Below are 21,386 nucleotides of genomic sequence, written 5' to 3'. Positions count from 1 at the left end.
GTTCAAAAAGCCAAAACTACTAATGAAACAAATGTTGTTGGTTCTCTAAGTATGACAGAGTAAATATAATCTGTGTACATAGGCTTATGTAATATACTTGCTAAAAATGTTAGATAAAACTGAACATTTGAATTGTTTTTGCATTTAAATTTGGTTCTAGAAAGTGATGATAAAGTAAAAAATCTTAGCCAAATTGTTCTTACCAAAATTTGTTTTTATTTTTCCTTATTTAAAAACTCATGAACTGTCCATTTTTTGTAAACCATTAAGAAATTCGTACCAAATTTTGATCAAATAGTGTTTTTCACTAACAATAACAACCATTGTACTTGAGACCTTTTTTCATTGTAGAGTACTATGAAGTACCCAATTCAGAGGGGACATTTTTGTTTGAAATTCAATAAAGACGGATTGTATTTGAATCTATTCATTGCGTGATGTTACTTGCATATATCATTTACCATCGAGTACAGTCTTTCATTATCTCATCAGCTCTTTTTATTTCAGGGTAGGTAACACAATCTGCGATACGAAAAAAGGCGACCGAAACTCGCAACTGAGGCAGGAATGTACGGATCCTTTGGACGAACCGCCCTTCTCGAGTCTGCCGCATCGTTCTCTCAACCGTTCTCCGCCGCCGCCGCCATTTTTCCGTTCCCCGCCGTTGCTCCGGTGACATGAACGGCCGGGTCTTCGCCGTCAACCGGTCGCCCGTTCTCGCCTGGAATGTCGAACCTCCGCTTCAAGTGCCGTACCCCGACATGCCCGCCGCAGCAGCAGCCGCCATTTCGCCCGTCGTTCCCGCCGCCTCCGACCCCTATGGACGATGCTGGCAAAATCAAGTCGATACTAGTAAGTGTCAGTCATGAACAAAAATTGTTGGACACTTTACAACTTATATAAATAATAGCCGATGATCGAGTAACCCGCGTGTTTCAACAATGAAACTCGCGCCACGGCATGATAATTTAATAATACGTTTTGGTAATGTTTAACATGCAGGGAAAGAAAGGCTTTATTGTGACAAGTCTAAACTCGGCCCGGTAACTTAACTGTTTTACTTGTAAGACTGCGTCATTTCAGGGGAATGAAGAAACGAAAAAGTGGTTGAAAATTAACGCTATCCACTGGAGTTAGGGTTGAAATTTCAAGTATCAAAATATCAACAGACAATGGCTTCGTTCAAATGTTTTAAATAATAATACTAATAAATGCTGATTGACTTGAACTCGTTTTTAACTAATTGAAGTCACATTTGTAGCAATCGAGATTGATGTGTGACAATTTTTCAACTTTGCCTCTCCCCCATACACACTTCTTCTGCAAGAATCATTTTCTTATATATTTAGCTTTATTCTCTCCCCCCCCCCCTTCTGTAACTCTACCAATTTAAGAAAACGAGAAGCAAAAACGAAAAATACTTGCAAGTAATTTTTCCCAAAGAGAATAAGAAAAAAAAAATCAGCAATAAAAGCGTGAAAAGATTTATCGTTTGTTAAAAAAATAAAGAAAAAAAAATTCTGAAAATTGGGGGGGTAGCCATGAATTATTTAAGAAACGCTACAGATAACTGATATCAATATGAGATTGATCCCTCTTCTTTCATGTGTTTAAATGCAAGTTATTCTGGAATAAAAGCATTTTAAACCACAAAAACTAATGTTGAAAAAAAAAAAAAACACTAAGAATTAAATCTGGTGATCGATTAAGCCACAGAATTAAGTGTCCAACTTTTTTCAGATACTCTGACTAAAGAGATTTTGCTATATGCTAAATTGCTAATCAAGTAGACTTTCCATTATTAACGTGAATTTTTGATATATGCTATGTTTTACTTGATTATATAAACGAAACATTGCGAATGAAATTTTTGTCTCATCAACTTTATTCTATTTATATTTTTCACGAGTAAAATTTACTGGTAGATACCAACTTAAACAAAAAAAATTGAATACACTGCATAATTTTGAAGTCCAAAATATCATTTCTAAGAAAGCAGAGACATGTCTGAAGAACTAAAGCAAACATTTCTAAAAATGATAAATGTCTGAAAAAAGGAATTAAAAATATCATTTACACGCAATTAATTTTTCTTCTACTTTTAAATTAATATTTTTCCATTAAATGAACTTGTTTTCAAACTTTCAGTTTAAATGTTATTTTTTTCAATGATTATTTAAATAGATATTTGAAATCAAAAACTATTTAAGTTTTTCTTGTACTGCAAATTCTTTAAATGCTTATCAGCCCCCTTTTTATAATGTACACCAACTTTAAAGTTTCATTTACTTAAGCTTCGTTCAAAATTTAAGCATAAATAATGCAGTGTGGGGAGGGTAATGTAAAAAGAAAAAATCGAACTTGTTCAATATTGTCGCGTCTGGGGCATTGCGCGCTCTCTATCGGTAGAAATTGTAACGATTAGAGAAGTTTGCAAGTATTACTTCTACTTAAAGTAAGTACTGTTTTATTTTATTAAGAAACGAAATTTAATAATGTTTGCACAATTTAATGTTTTCTACTAAAGTTGTTTCTGTCGTTTGAGCTCATTATTAGTTGAGATTCAAGTAAGCGCAATGGCGACATATTTAAGTTTCTAATTTTTTTTAAATAAAAATATCATCATGAACATCATAGCAAAGTGGAGGAAAATACATGGGCCTCCGATATTATGTTTCAATTGGAAGATTTTTAAAACGAAATAGTTATATCTTAATTATATTTCTTATTACAAATATAGCACTCTATGTTTGAAGGTAAAAAACGAAAGTGTAACAAAACGTCATCAAGCGATTTGGGAATCTGGAAGTTTTATTAGGAGAAAATGAACTGCATTAAGATACCACTTTATCGCTGAAAAATACCTCCTCAATCTAAGATTGTGTGAAGTTTTTTTCCTCGGAATTTTGTGTTTTAAACAAATAAAAATATTTTGTGTAAATTGAAATTTGCACTATAGTCTATATATCTATTAGATAACTAAAGCAGTGAAATAATTCTAGAGAGGAGGGTTTTCCACAACTTTTTTAAAATCAAAATTGAACCAAAAAAAAAAAAGTCACGTAGCCAAGTATAGGGTGAGGAAGAGCATAGCAGCTTCGTGGGTACGCGAGAGCAAGAGGGGCGACTGCACCCTCAGCCCCCCCCCCCCCCACTTCAAGTTCAAAATTATCGATCGATCAAAAAATGCTAGTATTGATGAATTTACGAGTTGAAACAAAGAATTGACTGTAAGCATCTGTTTTATATTTTTCACACGTTGTTATTTTCATTTTTGAGAAAATGATTTCATGAACAATGGCGGTTAAAATCCAATTATATAGTCAAATTTTTCTGAAAAAAAAAGAAAGAAAATCAACTTTAAGAGCAGTGGCCTCATAAACTCTGCGTCTCTTTAAACTTTCACGCCTTTTTGCTGCACCAGTTGCTTACGAGGGAGGGGATCTCATATCTTCACTATCGTCTCAAAACGAAGTCAAAAATTGCGTTTTTGGAACTTCTATTTCGTGAAAATTTTCGGGTAGCCTCCAAACAACATCCACTTCCCCATTGTCATCAAGATAGCTACCTGAAGTTTCCCAATGAGCACTTCGCCGTACGTCATCTGAGATTGCCTGCAATTGCGTTTTTAGGACTACAATTTCCCAAAATTTTCTGCGAGAGCACAAAATTATTTCTTTTATTGATATTGTAATTTTGATGTTTTGCGTTTTAAGTATATGCACCTGGTACTTATTTCTTTGTATTTTAATTTAAAAACATTTAAACACACATTATTATTTTTACCCTATTGGAAAAAATTCCAAAAACTATTATCACTGATACCAAACTCGGTAATATTTGTACTTAAAAAAAGAAAATCATATTAGGAAATTTAAAATTCCTTTATGCAATCTTACTGGAAATTTTGAAACCAGTATCAATTTAATTTGGATTTTTTAACAGTGTATTATTATTTTTAGATCAAAACTCTTAGTAGAAATTGATAAATACGTGCACTATACAATGAATTCATTTTTTATTTCCGAAACGCATTAGCTGATACAGGTTACTTTGTCAATATACGTTCCAATTCAATTCCAAAATGAATAAATAAATAGATACATAAAATGATGTTTTAAAAAATCAATGCCAAACGTCGATGCTTTTTGGTCGATGTATCAGCATCATCGATGCTATATTCTCAGTTTTGTCATCGATGTCGCAGCGCTAATCTAGTAAATCAATCTCCAGAGCTTCCTATGCTTTTCACAAATGGCGCTGAAAGCCGATTATTTCCATGGCAACATATCCACACTACTATGAGAATGATTTTCATTGGTTAGAATAAATTAACAAGATCTACCAAATTTGGACTGTCTTCTAATGTGCAAATCAAATTTTATCAATAAATTTGAGCCACCTCAAAGTTTATTGATAACTTTGAGTTATATACGGTTACTAAATTTCAAAAAGCCAAAAACATCCTTTTTATTGAAAAAAAAGTTAACAAATTATCTTTTTTTCTGTTGATCCATATTTTCTCACTGGATAAACTGACTTGTGATTCTTTTTACAACTGCTCAAACCTTGACCTTCATTCTGTTTAGAAAGAAACGAAAGTGTGAGTCGAGGGGAAAAAAAACGGCAAAATTTTGCGTTTCTTGGCGACGCTTACCTTAATATTATCTTCCTAAACAAATGGTTAACTATGGAAATTGATTGATTTAGAAAATTTCTGAATTAATAAAATGAGTAGCCTGGAGGGGCAAATTTTACTTTTTTGTATTTTAATATCAAGAAAAAAGATGTTTTGTAAATTATTTTAAAATAAATCGGGGCGTCATTCCAAAATAACATTCACAAAGAAAATATTTCGACATATCGAATTTCAGTTACCGGCGCAGCCGATATATAGCGCATTGTCTAAAGAGTTCAAGTGCAAGGTCCATCGTTCGAATTTTTCCAGGGGGGGTGGGGAGAGTATAAATTTTACCGAAAAATAGCGAAAACTACGTCCACTTACTTGTAAATATACGTAACATGAAAGTGAGCAAGTGGACAATGGGGTGTTTCCGTCAGTCAAAAGTACTACTTTTTAGTCATTGAAATAGATAGAATGAGCAAAAAAATAACATGAACCCAGAAAATACTTTCATTTTCCCAACAGTTTTTTTCAAATTAATTTTTTAAACTGTCTGATTTTTCAAACAAGGCGTGGTCTTGATGACGTCACAAATGATGCACTTTGCCGCAACTTTCTACTACGTTTCCACGTTATGATAATCAAGCAGCGAATTAAAATTGCGCTTTACGCTTACTATCAACCATGTCGTTGCTGATACACGTAACTAAAGATGCGAATTAAATATTTTACTCCGTGAATGGCCCCACGGAATGGCATTTCATCATTTGTGATGTCATCGGCAGAAGCCGTAAACAATGAAAGCTCTCAGATTAAAGTAATTTTTAAAAATATTAAACGTAAACAAATTTATCAAAACATGGTCAGATCCTATGTTTTTAAGCATGCTCTTTCAGAAAAAAGTACTTTTAAAATTTTGGGAACGACCCCAATGGGTTGTTTTCCGAAATTTTAAAAGTTATTTCTGAAAGAGCATGCTTAAAAACATCGGTTTTAACCATTTTTCAAAAATATTTAACAAATTTTAGCATTTTTTAAAATATTATTTCATTAGTGCGCAAATTCAATTTCATTTTTTACACTTCTGCTCATGACATCACAAGTGATGAAATGCCATTCACCGATGCCATCAGAGCTGAGCGAAATATTTTGGAATCAGATAAAGATAAAAATATTATTCGTTACTCCAATAAACTATAGAGGGCGCTTCAGCCACTGTTTAATGGTGGATGAAAAAGGTAAAACAAACAAATGCCGAAATTTATAAACTTGCTTTGACGCTTAGTGAATGACAGAAATTTTTAATCGTGTTTGTGGGATGCTTTCTTTTCTATTCTTCTGAAATTACATTACACCTCAAACTGTCTGAAATTTGTAATTTACCCTCAAAGAAAACACGGGGCAGACACGTACGTGTCGTCCGTGTACACGTGGAGTACCAATTCCAAGTACACGTGGAGACACGTACCTTTTTCTTTAATAGTGCTAATCACCGCAAGGTAGCGTGCTCGAGCTCTGGATTTGCGAATAACGCAATAATACGAATGAATTTCCTGTTGGCTTAAGAAAAGCCTTCATTCAATATTCTCATTATGATTGCTATTAATATTACTGTTAATGGCAACCTTTATTTTTTAACAATTTGTAAACAATCAGTGCGCCAAAGTTCTACATCGCTTCTAACGTCATGAAGACCACGCCTTATTTCCAAAATCGGACATGATAAAAAATTAAATAAAAAATAACTATGGGGAAACAAATTTTTTTGCTTTTTCTATCAATTTCAGTGACAAAAGTTAGTGCATACTTTTGACAGAAGGGCCCCCCCCCCCCTTCGACATCCTTAATACTGAAATATCTTGCCTGTTAAAATGAATTCGCCATTTGTGTTGTGCAATATTCCTGACGTGTTTAGATTATAAACATCAGTAATTGAAACATTATTTAATCATCGATTTTAACTTAAAATTGGAATTACCACTTAATGCAACACATTCTTTGCTGTTAAGTTATTCAGTTTTCGTCATGGAACCAGCCAATTGGGATGATTTTCGTTTCTTCTGAAACCCCGTTCCGCAGGATTCTGTTCTTTGTGTAAGACTTCTGTTAAACAGTTAGATTAGTTACGTTTTAATAATTGAAGATGAGTTACGTTTTAATAATTGAACATTTAATTCAGTTGGAGATAACTACAGTAATTTTAAACTAATCAAATCGTATTTAAAGTTTTGTCAAACCAATTTTGTGCAGGTCTGTTTTGATTTGGTTTTGAAACTTGATTGCATTACGACGACACAATCTATTTCGTTGCGATCAACGTAAATAAAAACACAATTATTTTGCTCAGTTTATAATTCTAAGGTTGCATTGTTATTTTATTATCCAATTTGTTTTGTTGTGATATTTTTAAGTTAAAATATTAGCTTTATTGTATTTGTTCTTCATTTTACGTTTATTTTTTCCTACCCCCCCCTCCTCCTTTTGTTTTTAGGTTTAATACTTGCATTTACTTGGTGGAACGTAATTAGGAGATCCTGTTGATCACAGTGATATTATGTTTTGTATGTATTGGGGGGGGGGGGGGGGGGTTCAGCTTTCCTACTGTGACAACTCGAAAATTGCTTTTGAATTTTTTTTTTTTTGGGGGGGGGGGAGGATTTTTAGCTGAAATTTTCTTCCTAGTGAGGATATTAAGCATCCTTCCTTGAAAAAACAGTAATGTGATGAAAGAAAAAAATGCTGAATTTTTATTTTTATTCAATGGTGCAATGGCAGATCTGGGGGGGGGGGGGAGCATCAAATTCATACCATTTCTGTGTTTTTTCCGTTGAAACAAGATATGAAAAGTTGAGCAGAGATGGTTTTTGTTTTGTCCAGTGTCATATTCAATGACATATTTTATTATGTGTGCAATTTTTATGCAATCAATACCACAAAACAAATGAATTTGGGATAAATAGTGTCTTTCTGTGGAAAACCTATGTCATAATAACAAAAGCTTATGTTATATAACTCATGACGATGCAACTTGATTTGAGTGTTCATAGTTTATAATATTGTTAGATATTTCTGATTTTAGTGCCTAGAAAATTTTCTCCCAATCATCATTGTGATACTCAAAAAGTTGAACTGTTTTTTTTCCTAACACAAGCCCAAGTTATATTTTTGTGGTTACAGCTGATGGCTTTGTACTTGAATACTATAAATGAATATGTATTCCATAAATTACTTAATTGTGTTAAAGTAAATGGTTTACAAAAATTATCTTTCAGGTACAAGCTATCCATATTTTGGATTGTACAACAACTCTTTACCTCCAACTCCTTATCGCCTACAGCCAGGATGCATGGCAAATCTTGGTCAATTCTGGCCTCCTACCCCACCTCCTGATGGTAAGTGTTACATCAATATCATAGCTTTTTAATTTAAATTAATGTAAAAGAAGAGATAGTCTTTGGTTTCCTATTGTGCTTCGGAATTGGTTTGTTTACAACAAATTTTCAAAGAATAAGATGCATGAAAGAAAAAATGGTTTTTGTACTGCTTGGAAAATTGGCCGAGAAGTATTTTTGGTTTCTTTCAAAAGAACTGAAAAAGAACAAAATTCAAGTAGTTTTTTTTTATTTATTGATTTTTTTAAATTTTATTTTTATAATATTCCAAATTGTGCATGTGTTAATGATGTTGACCAAGTGTCATTTCGAAAATTCCATTTATTATACCCACAAATGTTTCTTAAGAACGTTATCTATAACTTGCGCTTCTTGAATTCTGCTTAGTTCAAAACTTTTTACTCTTGCTAAATTCAAAATTGAATTAGTAGTTATGAATTTTTAATTTGGTTTTGGGGAATTTGAATGCAAGTTGGTTGCTTTGCAATATCAATACTATTTGTGTGTGTCAGTTTCAACTTTCTAACATTGAAATGATTGCATTTAAAATACTTTTAGAAAAAATGATTTTTTTTTTTGTCTTATAGGTTGTGGTAGGTATGATGGGAGCAACCTATACTTTGGAGCACCTGTGTTGCGTCATGGAGAAAATATTCCACCAAATATCCGCAACTCATTTCAAAGTCTAGGACATTATTCCCATCTAGTTGAAACACCAAAAGGTATGTTAAATAATACCTTTGTGCATAAAAAGTAAAATATGAAGTAACAACATCAAAAAGCAGATTTCAGATTACTGCAGACACACGTTTCGGCATTGCAAGGAACGGCTTTTTCAATGCGAAAGAAATGAGCTTATGGATGAAAACCTTTTGTCGGTTGTCTTTTCATTTATAAGCGACATTTCTTTTGCATTATAAAGGCGTTCCTTGTAACGCCAAAACATTATCTGCTGCAATTTGCTTTTTGGGGTTATTATTTCATATTTTACCAAAAGGTATGTTTTGTTATTTATATGAGTAAGTAGAATTTTAAAATGAGCTTTTCAGGAAAAAAGGTATAAAGATATTGAATATAAATATGCAAATAAGCAATAAAACTTATGTGTTTTTGGAGTTTTCGTACATGTTTTGTTTTTATTAGATCACTAGTGGCACTCGCATGGCTTTGCCCGTAGTTGAAAATTAAAAGGTCATTTGGTTCGCCTCTATATTTAGAAATATTGGATGATTTCCTTGCCAATTTGCTATATTCCTTTGCTTGCCCATGTTACGGTTCCACATTATGATAATTTCGTAATTTAGTTATCCACATTGTGATAATTTGCTGAGTAAAATGTTCTTAAAATTGGAGTAGAAAAGGAACAAAATTCGTTTCGAGGTGCATAGTCCCAAGCTACAAACTAACTTCGTTCCAAATTTCATGAAAATCAGCCGCGTCACAGACATCCAGATATCCAGACAGAGAGACTTTCAGCTTTATTAGTAAAGATAAAGAAGACATAGGAGTTTCTTAAAATGTACAATAGTTTGTTTTAAATGTACGAATATTTGAACTAAATTAGTTTTTCCATTCTTTTACAGAGACCAGCCAACGTGTATTCAAACGAGAAACACCCCTTTCTCCTACAGTGAATTCTAATATATCCATGAGCTCGCCTGTTACCAAGTCTGATAATTTAAGTACTTATTGTGTTGTTGACAGCAAGCTGAAAACTCAAGTTTCTCATTCAAGCAATTTATCCAAGCAAGAAAATCAGCCTGGTAAGATTTAAAATGCTTTGTATCAGAAAAGAATTCTGCAATCCATTTTTAAATGCTGATGGGGGGGGGGGGGGGGGAGGTAAGTTCCCTGAAATTCTGAAACCTATGTGAGATGTTCTGAATTCATTCCTTAAAATAGTGTATGTGAAATCCATGTTAAAATTTTACGTGAATAAGATCTCGAAAAGTTTACCGAACCAAAGAACATAAAAAGCTATTCTGTGGGGAAAGCTTGAATTTTTTACCACTTTTTTTACAGTTGTTTGAATGAAATTATTAAATCGTTGAATATTATTTAATCTCAAACTGGTTCAAAACTTTTTTAATGATTCAATTGTAAACTAAGTACTTCTGCCTAAGTAATTTATTGTTCTTTCTGTCCAATAAATAGATGTTTTCTCTGAGTAACATTTGTCAGCAGTGGTTTTTATTATTATTTTCTATAAATTTGTTTTTAATTATCAAAATAGGTCATTTTCTTTAGCTCCAATAGACCTGGACTTTCTTGAAAGTAATATGACCTGTATCACTGATTTACCTGAAATGCTTGAAAAAATATTCTCATTAAAATGTTCATAGTAACAATAACTATTAATCTTAAATTTTCAAACTCTATTGAATTGTCCTAATTTCTTGTTTCAAAATTTCTTTTTGGAATCATTAATTTTTATGATTTTGCTCTGAAACGAATTATATTTAATAAATAAAAATTAGCTAATGAAATAACTTTGCCATCATACCTATATTTAGAATTTCGGTTACAATTCTTCCATGTAATTTAGTTGAAAGCAAGTGTACTAGAGTAATCTTGTTCTATGTTTTATATTTCCTTTTACCTTCACTTCCTTTTTCTTTCATTTTTTTGTCACATGTTAGATGTTATCAACTTCGAACAATTTTACAAATTTCTCTAACGGATTCGCGTAAATTATTAAATTTACTTTCAATTCTTTTGTACAAAATTATTCCAATTTGTATTGCTGTTTCTATGTGTATTATTTTAAATGTAAAAGTTATTTACCCCTTTGCATTACTTGATTAGGAATGTCAATAATTTATTTTTCTTTTAGTTTTCTTTCAGAGCTCAAAAATCTCTATTAATGAATTGATTGCTGTGAATTTAGTTCTAGTTTAAAATTTTTTTTTAGTTTCTTCTGCAGAAATATAGATTAAAATTTTAAAGGATTGTTGATTTTTGGTCGATTATCGATATCATCAATGCTATAATTTTAAACATTGATGTCGTACCACTAGTCTCTACAGAAAGGGTTTCTGAAATTTTTTTCAAAAGTTTAAGATCCTCTCCTTTAAGCCGATTAGTTAGACACATTTTTGCAGTTCAATAAAATACTCATTCACCAGTTGTATTATACATAATATGTATTACTCTATGTATTGCAAAAATGCTTATTTATTTTTTCTACTCCCCAGTGTCTTCAGGACATGATTCATATGCATTTGCTGCTGATGCCAGAAATAGCTCAAATTTTCATCCATCCACTGAAAAATCATGTTTTTCGCCTTCATATACTTTGAGGAATATACCTTTTCATAATTCATCTCAGGATAACAGTGCATCAAAAGCAAACTCAATCTCTGGGACCCAAGAAAACAACAGCAATGCCTCACCATTGAAGAATGTCTATTTTTCTCATTTTGAAAGCGAAAATGTGAATTCTATGCTCAGCAAGAACTTCAGCAAAGCCAGTGATGGACAATATCGTTTCGAGCACAAGAACAACTCATTGGATGTAAATAAGTCAAAACTGCAACACCAATCTTTAAATGGTTTCATTCTTCATAATACTTATCCACCTAAAAAGCATAATTACCAAGGATCTCCAGAAATGTGCAGCGCTACTCCAAACAGCATGTTAAAGGCCGACAGGCAAAGTGATAGGATGATGATTGTTTCGGAAAAATTGAAGCACAGGAACAGCATTTGTTCCGTAAAGCCCGAAAAGGGCAGCAGTCATTCGGATTGCAAATACCAGAAATCCATATCGAAAGTGCCCCAAGTTCGGGAGTTCAAGAGCACTGAAGATTCATTCAACATCCCTACCTCAGTCATACAACCGAAAATTGAGCCAAATGATAAATATTTTTTAACCTGTTCTTCTACTGCACCAAGTTGCATGGCTAACTCTTATTCAAATTCAGGTTCATATCTTATGTCTAAAGACTTTGCGGCTGATCTCAGGACTAGTTCTGGATATCGTACTGCATATGCAAACTCATGCTCTCTTAGCAAACCTTGGTCATGTGCTGAATTGTCCCTTGTAAGCCCAGATAGTTACTTCAAAATGCCAGAAGCAGCAAAACCTCCAGTTCAAGGTACTCCTCAAACACATTCACCTCTTCATGATAGTGTGATATCTGTTGCTCAAACTGCTCCTCAAACTATAGAATCCTTTAGAGACAGTACATTGCATCCGAAAAGTCATTCTTCCAGCCTTCTAAAGAGAAATCCATATGTACCGGATGTTGATGATGAAGTCCAAATAATTGGAATGCAGACTAAACAATCTTCCTGTAAGTATTTATAATCAATGTGATTTAACCTTTATAATAGTGAATTAATCCCACATAATTGTTTTATTAGAAAAACAAATGTATGTGCAAGATTTGCAATAACATGTTGTCAATGTTCTACCAGAAACCAAGAAAACATTTAGACTACTGTAGTGAATTAAAATGAACAATTATTTTATTATATAAAACAAATACATTTTTAAAAACTTATCCTAAAAAGCTACTGTATGAGTTATAAGACTCTAAAATGATTTTTTCTATTTTTCACAACTATTCAAATGCTCAAATCAACAATATTTCAAAACTGGAGCTTTGGACCTGGTGAAGTTTGCTTAAATGTCAACAATATTATGTGCAAAAACCTTTGTTTTACAAATTTATTTTATGTTTTTATAGTCAACTGTCTGTAACTCCTGGCTTCATAATTTGAATATTCCTTTATCTTAAGGTTTTCATTGGGTCCATCATAGGGTAGCCAACATCATTCTAAATTTCCCCAATCTTAAGTTCTGCCAATATTTTGAAAATAAAAGATTTCACTTTTTTTAAAAAGATAAAATTCCAGTTTTTGGTGTATTTTCAGACTTTGTTCAATCCTGAGTAATGTTAAATTTGAAGGTTTTTTTTTTGTTTGTGATTGTAGCATCGTAATGATAAGTTTTTTCCCCTCTAGTTAAAAACACCAGTAGAAGTGCACAAGACTCTAAAGTCACTTATCAGCAGTGTAAGATTGTAGAACCTTTATGTTTAAAGGTAAGCTTAGTGTTTTTATCACTTCCTTCAACATTTTCTGTTACTGCTTAAAACATCCTTTATTTCAGGTTGACTAAAAATGGTTATACTCTTATATCATTTTATTTAAGCTTTAGATTTTTGTCAATATATTTAACCTCTCAAAACTAACAAAGTGTGATGCATATCAATAATTGTTCTTAGTTTTCCACCCAAATTATTATGAAGTTATTAATATTGAACTAGTAATATTTTAAAGGAAATCTTTTTTGCAAAAATAAATGCATATGAAGTAGAAATTACCAAGACAACAGCTATAATCTTACAATAAAATTTTTACATTTGTGCAATGTGTTAAGAACAATATTTATCAAAGTTAAAATTACAAAAATAAGTTTGAGAGAAACTATGTGTTTTGGAGTTACAAGGTATTTCATTTTAAATGTTAAAAATAAGCTTAAAAATTAAGACATTTGCTACCTGAAATTAGCCTAAAATTGTTTTCAATGCATTATGGATTAAAATTTGGATCCTTGGAGACCATTGTGGAAATATATCCACCTTTTCAGTGGCTGCATATTTTTACTGATGGTTCTCAGTTTGACTGTCATTTTAATGTAGGGACTGGTGTGTTCTTGAATATTTTTGCATTCTATTCTTAAATAGGTATTTCTTTTGGTGGTGGAGTTGTGGTGATTCATATAGCCTTAAAATAGTAATTAGCCAACCCATTGCAAATTTGAAAAGACCGTCATTCTTTCAGACTCCTCAAGCAGCCATTGAATCAATTAGCATTGTCAAGCATCCATTAACATCAGAAATATGCCAGTGTCCAGAATTCTTAAGAAAATTCACTTTGAAAAGGAAACAAATTGTTCTCCAGCGGATGCTTGGTCATTGTAACCTTTGGGGCAATGAACAAGCAGACTTCTTACCAACAAAAGGGTACCAGTGGACCACAACATCCTAGCTTGGCCATTTCCTGCTGGAGGATTAAGCTATTTTTTGAAAAAAAAATTTGACTTCTGGTGTCGTACGATATCTCGAGATAGCTTTAAAAAATTTTATTCCTGAAAAACCAAAAAAAAAACTGTTGCATTTCTCTCTTAACTACAGGACACGACTGCCTTGCCGCTTATTTGAAGCACATAGGTATCTTAACCAATCCAACTTGCAGACTTTGGTTCTGGAGGAGAAATGGATAGGGGGACCACATTTTCCTCCATTCTGTTTTATCTTTATCTGTAAATTTTGCCTTGCCATTGGAAATTTAACAAAAAATTTGTTTCTCAATATTTTTGGCCTTAGCTTCTAAAAGTTCTATTAAAAACATTTTCTCTTTTTAAATTGAATCCTTGCCCAATGCTGAGCAGAACAATTACAATCATTACTGTATTTGTATAAACATACATGACTATTCTGTAATTCTGAATTCATATTTTATTTTTTAGACTGAAAAAGAATATGAAAAAATAGAAGCTGTTGAATCTACCTCTTCATCTAATCAAATCATTTATGAAGCTAAAACTGCAAAAGAAGAGAAGTGCTCAAACGAAATAAACCATCCAACTGAAATTAAAGTAGAAGATGATACTTCGAATACAGATCGAGCAATTGGTGTTGATTTGAGTAAGCCTTTTGCTGATAATATTGAATGCAGTGCTCTCCCAATCAAAAAAGAAATTTCTGAAGACCTTGGACTTTCTATTAATGACTCAATTCCACCACCAGTTTCAGTTGATGAAAAACAAGTAGAAAAAAGTTTAGAAGAAAGTAATTTGGATGAAACATCTAACGAGAATTGTATTGTTAAAAATGATTGTAAGACTTCAACTAAAGAAACTTCCCTTGCTTATAATGAAGATCATCACGGTTTAAATTTATTATTGAATACAATTGAAAAAGTTTCTTACTTGGAATCATCAAATGCTAATACTCAGCAGCTTACTGTTGTTAAAACTGAAGCAGCGGATGAAGCGGAAAGCTATGATAAATGTTTTCAAGTCTTTCCAGCAACTCGAGGTCTAGATTTATTGTCTGTCATTGCTGGCCAGCGATTGGTTGCGGAATTTGAAGACGCTAAACAAGAGTTGCAAGAAAATACTACCGTTAAATCTAATTATCCTGAAATCAAAAAAGAAAAGTTTTCTGACGAGGATTCACATAAACTGAATGACATTCAAGTGAATGCTACAAAATCTTCTGTTTGTGAGATGCAAGACAGACTTGTAGAACTGCAAAAGAAATACAAACAGAAGCAGAAGGAACTTTCACGCTTAAAGCCAAAGAAAAGGTTTGTTTGTTTCTTCAACTCTTTCCACTCTATTTTCTTTTACTTTATACTAATTACTTACTTGAACTCGGCTATGCTAATAAGAAAAAAGAAAAATTTTATGTCATACATTTCTTTGTTTTTAACATACTCAGTTGTTTTGAATTTTTTTATTTACAGAATACACATATAATATAAATAAATCAAGGGTGCCCACTCCCCCTAAGAGCAAGGGCACACCCCCTCTAAGTATTGCAAAATCTCCCCCCAAAAGCAAGAGCCCCCCTAAAAATTAAAAATGTCTCAACACCTCTCCCCCCTAAAAATTTCAAAGGCACAGTTTATGACATGACCCTCTCCTCCAGATAGGCACCCCTGAATAAATCATTGCAGTTACTCTTAATTATAGTTTATTATTGAAAATATTATAAATGATACATTTTTTTATTCAAGCTATTTTTTCACTCATTTCATTAAAAATAGAGCAGTGAAGCAATTTTACTAAATTATATGTTTATATTGTTAGTGTAAAGTACAAGTGCTGCTTGCCGGGTTAGCTACCCAATGTTTAGCTGGGTTTGCAGTTTTAATTAAAAAATTGTCTTCATTTTTCCTACTTACAAAAGCTTTCTGGTGAAAGCTAGCTTGCTCTTGCATTGAAATTGATAGAATGTAGATTCCCCCTCCCCCCCACACCTAAATTCCTATATTGTTGCGAGACACTTGTGAATGTGTGTGTGATTAAAAGTAAATTCGTTTGAAAAAAGTAATCAGAACTAATGTAGGCAAAGCTAGACTTAGGCCAAGAGTTTTGAAATTTAATTGGTGTGGTGTGTTTATCTTTATTAGTGATTTTTTTTATGATCTAAAGTAGCACTATAAAGATGGTTCACTGTTGTGCATTTTTAGATGATAAAAATAATTGCTAATAATTTGATAAATATATCTAGGGTATTGTTTTCAGTAATGCTATCAATATATTTTTTAACTTCAGAAAATGAAATTTTTTTCTTTATATTAGATTTTTGTGAGTCATTAATTATATAAAATTACAGCATTAATGTTTATACTTTTACTTTTAGACTGGCTAATACATACTTGAAAAGTCATCTCAACTTAACTAAGGATGAAAGTGATCAGTTTTGTTCCTCTAATAATGAATCTGCTTCAGATATCCATAGCTCAACCAATTCAGAAGTACAGAGTCAAGATTCAAATGTAGATAAAGAGCTGAATGAAGTGAATTGTAGAGTATCAATAAAGGTATCTATTTAGCTTGCCTGTTTTTGATTATGTTTCTGCATTATAACTGTCACGTTAACTCCTGCATCACTAGTTAACCTTTTTTACTAGTGTGTCTTTTAATTTCCACAAATTATTAGTTACCTACAATCAGGACTTAATTTCTAACAAAATGTACAGCAACCCTATGTTCTTCAGAATATATAACTTACGTTAATAGTCTTAACGTCTGACTATTAGGAGGCTATTTGTGTGTGTGGTGAAGTGATTTCTGAATGAAAGATGAGTTAGAATCTAACTAATTTTGTTTCAAGTGGTGGTTGTTTCATAGAAGTCTTTGGTTGAAGAGAGTTCACTATGTATGTTTCTGAATTTAATATTTATTGTTATTAACAAGACCTAAATTTTTAACAATTTATACTTGCAGATTGAACCAAAGTCTGATGTTGAGTCAAATAAAATGCACAGGCGAAAACTACCTTTAAGAAAAGCCATAGCTGGAGAAGCAAAATCTGAAATAACTGCAAAAAGAAATACAAGGCAAGCTCATTCAGTGAAGCGCCTCAAATGTCAGCGTGTTAGTGGCAGTCCTAGATCTACTAGATCTCTGAGGAAGATAACAAGGAGCTCCAAAAGCAAGATTTACAAGTTGAGGAATGTGAAAGAGTCGAATCCAACAGTTGAACAGGGTGACGTTGTTGAAATTTGTTCTAAAGCTGAGAATTTAGAGCTCAAAGCAGCCTCTTCCGACTGTGATAAGTCTACCAAAGTGTATGCTTTGCGCCATTCTTCATGTTCTAGTAAAAAAGGGAAATGTTCATCTGATTTAAAGACTGATGCAGGTAAAATACATTAATAATGTATACATGTGTTGATAGTTTCCTTTTTTTTCAAAAACAAAAATCAAAATAGTTTAAGAAATGGGCTATTATTCCTTGGTTTATAGAATTCGAAACTTAGTAACTAGAGTATCTGGTTCTGCTTTCAATATGTATTACATTCATAACATAGAACCAGCGATAACCAATATGCTAATTTATATACCTAATTTATATCAGACTATACATATCCGCTCAGGAATATTATCATACCATATATTATGATATTTATTAGTTGATATGTATGCAACTACCAAATTTATACACAGATTAATTATTGCATAAAATTTTACGGAAAATAAAATTCATTATAGGTAATGAGAGGTACACATTTATACAAGCATAATTTTTTTTGATAAATAGAATCCTCTTCTAAAATTATAAACAATGCTTGATGTGCCTTTTTTTTATTATTATCAACAAGAGAAATTTGTTCCATTTGAAATTAGATTTAATTGATATTTAACTTATGGTTTTATGTAGTTGCACTTGACCAGTAATAGGCATGAGATCATTTGTGATACACATTTAATTCTTGTTATGTCTGAAATATGCAGTAAAACCTTACCTGCAGTACTATCCAACAAAACATTTTATGGTCCCCATGACTGTAAAATCTTTTAATTCACCAATATTCTGTATAATTTTCAACCTCAATTAAATGGTCTTTTCCCCAAAAGCCACTGTTAGCTCCTTTTCTTCCTCAGCAAAATTTCAATTTCTCAGAAAAAGAAGATATACAGGGTGTCCAAAGAGTCCTTGACATTAAAAAATTCATAGAAAACCAACAAACTGTCGTATGAATTTGCGGTTTGCGCCATAATACTTCAAAGGTTCAAGAGTTTTTATGACATCAAAAAAATAAATAATAATAATAATAAATAAATAAATAAAATTAGGAAAAGGGGAAAAAAAGAACAAAAAAGGCATTTCGCAGCCAGGGTGTCAGTATATGCTATGCTTGTAATTCTTCGTTTAGTAATTTTTCTTCTTTTCTGTGTTTTCCCATGTCAACAAAAACAATTTAAAAGTAACTTTTAAATAGTTTTTGTTGACATGGGAAAACGCAAAAGGGAATGGAAATTACTAAACTAAGAATTACAAGCATAGCATATACTGACACCCTGGCTGCAAAATGCCTTTTTTCTTTTTTCCCCCCCTTTTCATTTTTTTTTCCGATGTCATAAAAACTCTTGAACCTGTGAAGTATTATGGTGCAAACCGTAAATTCATGATAATTTTTGGTTTCCTATGAATTTTTTAAATGTGTCAAGGACTTTTTGGACACCCTGTATTTCAATCTCTGGCATTAAATTGTCATTAAGGATGGACAAGTGAATGTTTGTTAAGGATGTTGAACTTCACACCCCTTCCTACAACTACTGAAGAAGGGTTTTCAATATTTTCCAATTAGCTTACTGAAACTCAATGGATATTTTTTTTCAATCTTTTCATCTGCAAATGATTTTCATGCTTTAGATTTTATTTGTACTTGGTTAGTGATTTAACCCTGGGGGGGGGGGGGGTGAGGAGAAGGAATTAGCTAGCAAGAATAAGTTTTCAGTAATGTGAATTTTGTGGTCAATACGTTTTTGATTTTTGTATAACTGAAGCAAAATTTTGCTGTTTTATCTGCTTAGTTTTTTTTTTCTGTCATAATCATAATACCAACCATAAATTGTCATTTAAAATTAAATAAGATTAAACAAAATAAATGAAGGTGTTAAAGTAGCAAATCAGTTTTCATTCTGACTGCTTTCAAGCTATACTTTACTATTTTTTCTGGAAAAGGAAAAAAAAAAAAACTCCTGAACCATGATATTTTGTTTCTTGTTTACTGGTACATATACTATTGTGTATGTGTCAAGTGATTTGGGACAAGAACGCACCAGAATGTTGTTCCAGTACTGCTTTTCTGGAAAACTAAATTCTCCTTTCAAATAAAATTGGTAATGACTCAAAATCTTGGTCTGAAATTTAAGAATTCAACCCTGGTATATGTATGTATATATGCATATATAATTTTTTTACCGAGTATTTCAGAGTATCATAGTTTTATTAATCTGAAATTTGATTCCAGATTCAAGTATAAAGTCACTACCAAGCAAAAGGAAATCGGAGAATCCAAAAAAATTTATGCCATCCAAGCAAAGTAAATTAAGTGGTAATATTTTTTTTTAATATGTTATAAACATATTTCATAAAATAATTTTGCTGTTTAAAATATTAATTTTAAATTTTATAAAGCAGTGATTTCTTAATGTTTGCTTGCTATTTTTAAAATTAGGGATTTTTCATTGATCTATTTTGTTGTTCAATTGTTAAACAATCCATATTGCTGTAGATCCTCAAAACAATTTTCTTATTCAGGACTGATTATACTTCGAATAAAATGTCTTGCATCTATGCCTCACTATTCATATTTTAAATTTATCTATCCTCTCCTAAAAAAGAAAAATACAATAAATTGGGGAATAGTGCAACAGTTTTCAAGAATTAAAGAAAGAGACTTTTTTTTTTTGTTAAACCCTTGGAAAGATGTTAAAAAAAGGCGATCTGAGGCAGTGAGAAGCAAAGGGATGTATGCAGACATTTTGAAGTTTTGAGTAAAGAGTGTTAAAAGATAAGGTCCTAAGTAAGCTTTAATTGAATTTGTTTTCTTTCTTCTCTGACTTTGTCATGCTGTATAGTAGTATCTACCAGAGCTACTAGTACTATCTCTTGCCCCAAGACAGAAGAGAGGTTCACCTACCATTTGTACTGGTTATCTCCAAATTTTTAATTTTGTCATTTACATCCCTTTGCTTCTCACTGCCTCATGTGTGGCACTTTTCTGAATTTTTTATATAAAATATAAAAATATCAATGTGCTTGGTGTGATTTTCCAAATTTCTGTTCAAAATGTATTGGTCTAATGATATTCGTGAAGCTTATTTACCTTATTTTTTTAATTTTTAGAAACAATTATTGCAAAGCATTTGAGGAACAGAATTTTGTTTGATACATCCGGCTCAATGTCTGATGATGACACAGTAAAGGTAGGTATTTAACAACCAAAATTTTCCAAATATATGTGTCAGCCCGTGGCTGACCAGGGCAGCACGTGCTTTAATTAACTGCAGATGGGACAGGTGTCCCACACATGGTCAGGCCGGAAATGCCAAAGAACCGGCTATCCGTGGGAAAAAGATAAGACATTCTACGCGAGAAGTGGAAAGAGACCGGTGGTCTGATAGCCAGGCTCTGGTCTTGGTGATGATTGGTAATTGTAAAAACGTTGTACATATTGTATTATAAATGATATAAATAACCAAGACATTCATTAATAAAAGTTTAAATAAACAAAATGAACTCCAGAATGTAATAATTTCAAACGAACTGCACAATAATACAGCGCAGAAAAAGAAAAAAGTGACAAGGAGTTCACAATGGCGCAGTCGACAGGATATGTTTAAAAAGAAGCCGCTGCGGATCAATTGAAAAGGACGTTTCTATATGATCCTGTGGGGATTAGCTGAATAAGCGGAGTCCTGTGAACCAGAATTATGATTCAACGGAATCTTCAGCGAACTTTTAATGGAGCCATATAGCCAAGTGATAGCAACATTGGAGCTAGACGTGCAAGAAAAGTGATGAAGCCCTGTGATTGGTAAGGAAGTGAACGATATCGTGGATGCTGATGTGCTTTGCCGGAAGAAAAACATCAGAAATGGTAAGCTTTCTATTCCCAAGCATACTGTTTGTTCTAAGAGCTCTGAGTTGTTGTTATTGGTAAAAGGGTACAGGGAGAAATACTCGTGAAAATAATTAAGTGCATATTTAATGAATGAATTAAGTTATTTATATAATGATATTGTGGTATGAGTAGCAGGAAATGAATAATTTAAGAGGTATTTAAATGCAAATAAGGAGTAACTGTATTTATGCAATGTGTTACTATTGGTGTAGGAA

At 32.2% G+C, this 21,386-nt stretch overlaps 1 protein-coding gene across 1 annotated transcript in view; it reads left to right on the top strand.

The window, feature by feature from the left end:
- Window positions 1–506: 506 nt before the first annotated feature.
- Window positions 507–21,386, top strand: part of LOC129220955 (uncharacterized) — a 38,407-nt gene continuing 17,527 nt past the window's right edge. Inside the window, exons 1-11 of the mRNA XM_054855389.1 lie at window positions 507–852; window positions 7,897–8,016; window positions 8,604–8,738; window positions 9,600–9,779; window positions 11,211–12,311; window positions 13,710–13,735; window positions 14,495–15,336; window positions 16,398–16,578; window positions 16,985–17,399; window positions 19,516–19,599; window positions 20,394–20,473. Coding sequence (XP_054711364.1) covers window positions 678–852; window positions 7,897–8,016; window positions 8,604–8,738; window positions 9,600–9,779; window positions 11,211–12,311; window positions 13,710–13,735; window positions 14,495–15,336; window positions 16,398–16,578; window positions 16,985–17,399; window positions 19,516–19,599; window positions 20,394–20,473 — 3,339 coding nt within the window. The 5' untranslated portion in view covers window positions 507–677. The remainder of the gene's footprint in view (window positions 853–7,896; window positions 8,017–8,603; window positions 8,739–9,599; window positions 9,780–11,210; window positions 12,312–13,709; window positions 13,736–14,494; window positions 15,337–16,397; window positions 16,579–16,984; window positions 17,400–19,515; window positions 19,600–20,393; window positions 20,474–21,386) is intronic.

The sequence above is a fragment of the Uloborus diversus genome, chromosome 4 (genome assembly GCF_026930045.1).
Source record: "Uloborus diversus isolate 005 chromosome 4, Udiv.v.3.1, whole genome shotgun sequence".
In the NCBI taxonomy this organism is placed as follows: Eukaryota; Metazoa; Arthropoda; class Arachnida; order Araneae; family Uloboridae; genus Uloborus; species Uloborus diversus.
This window is presented reverse-complemented; position numbering and strand designations above follow the sequence as displayed.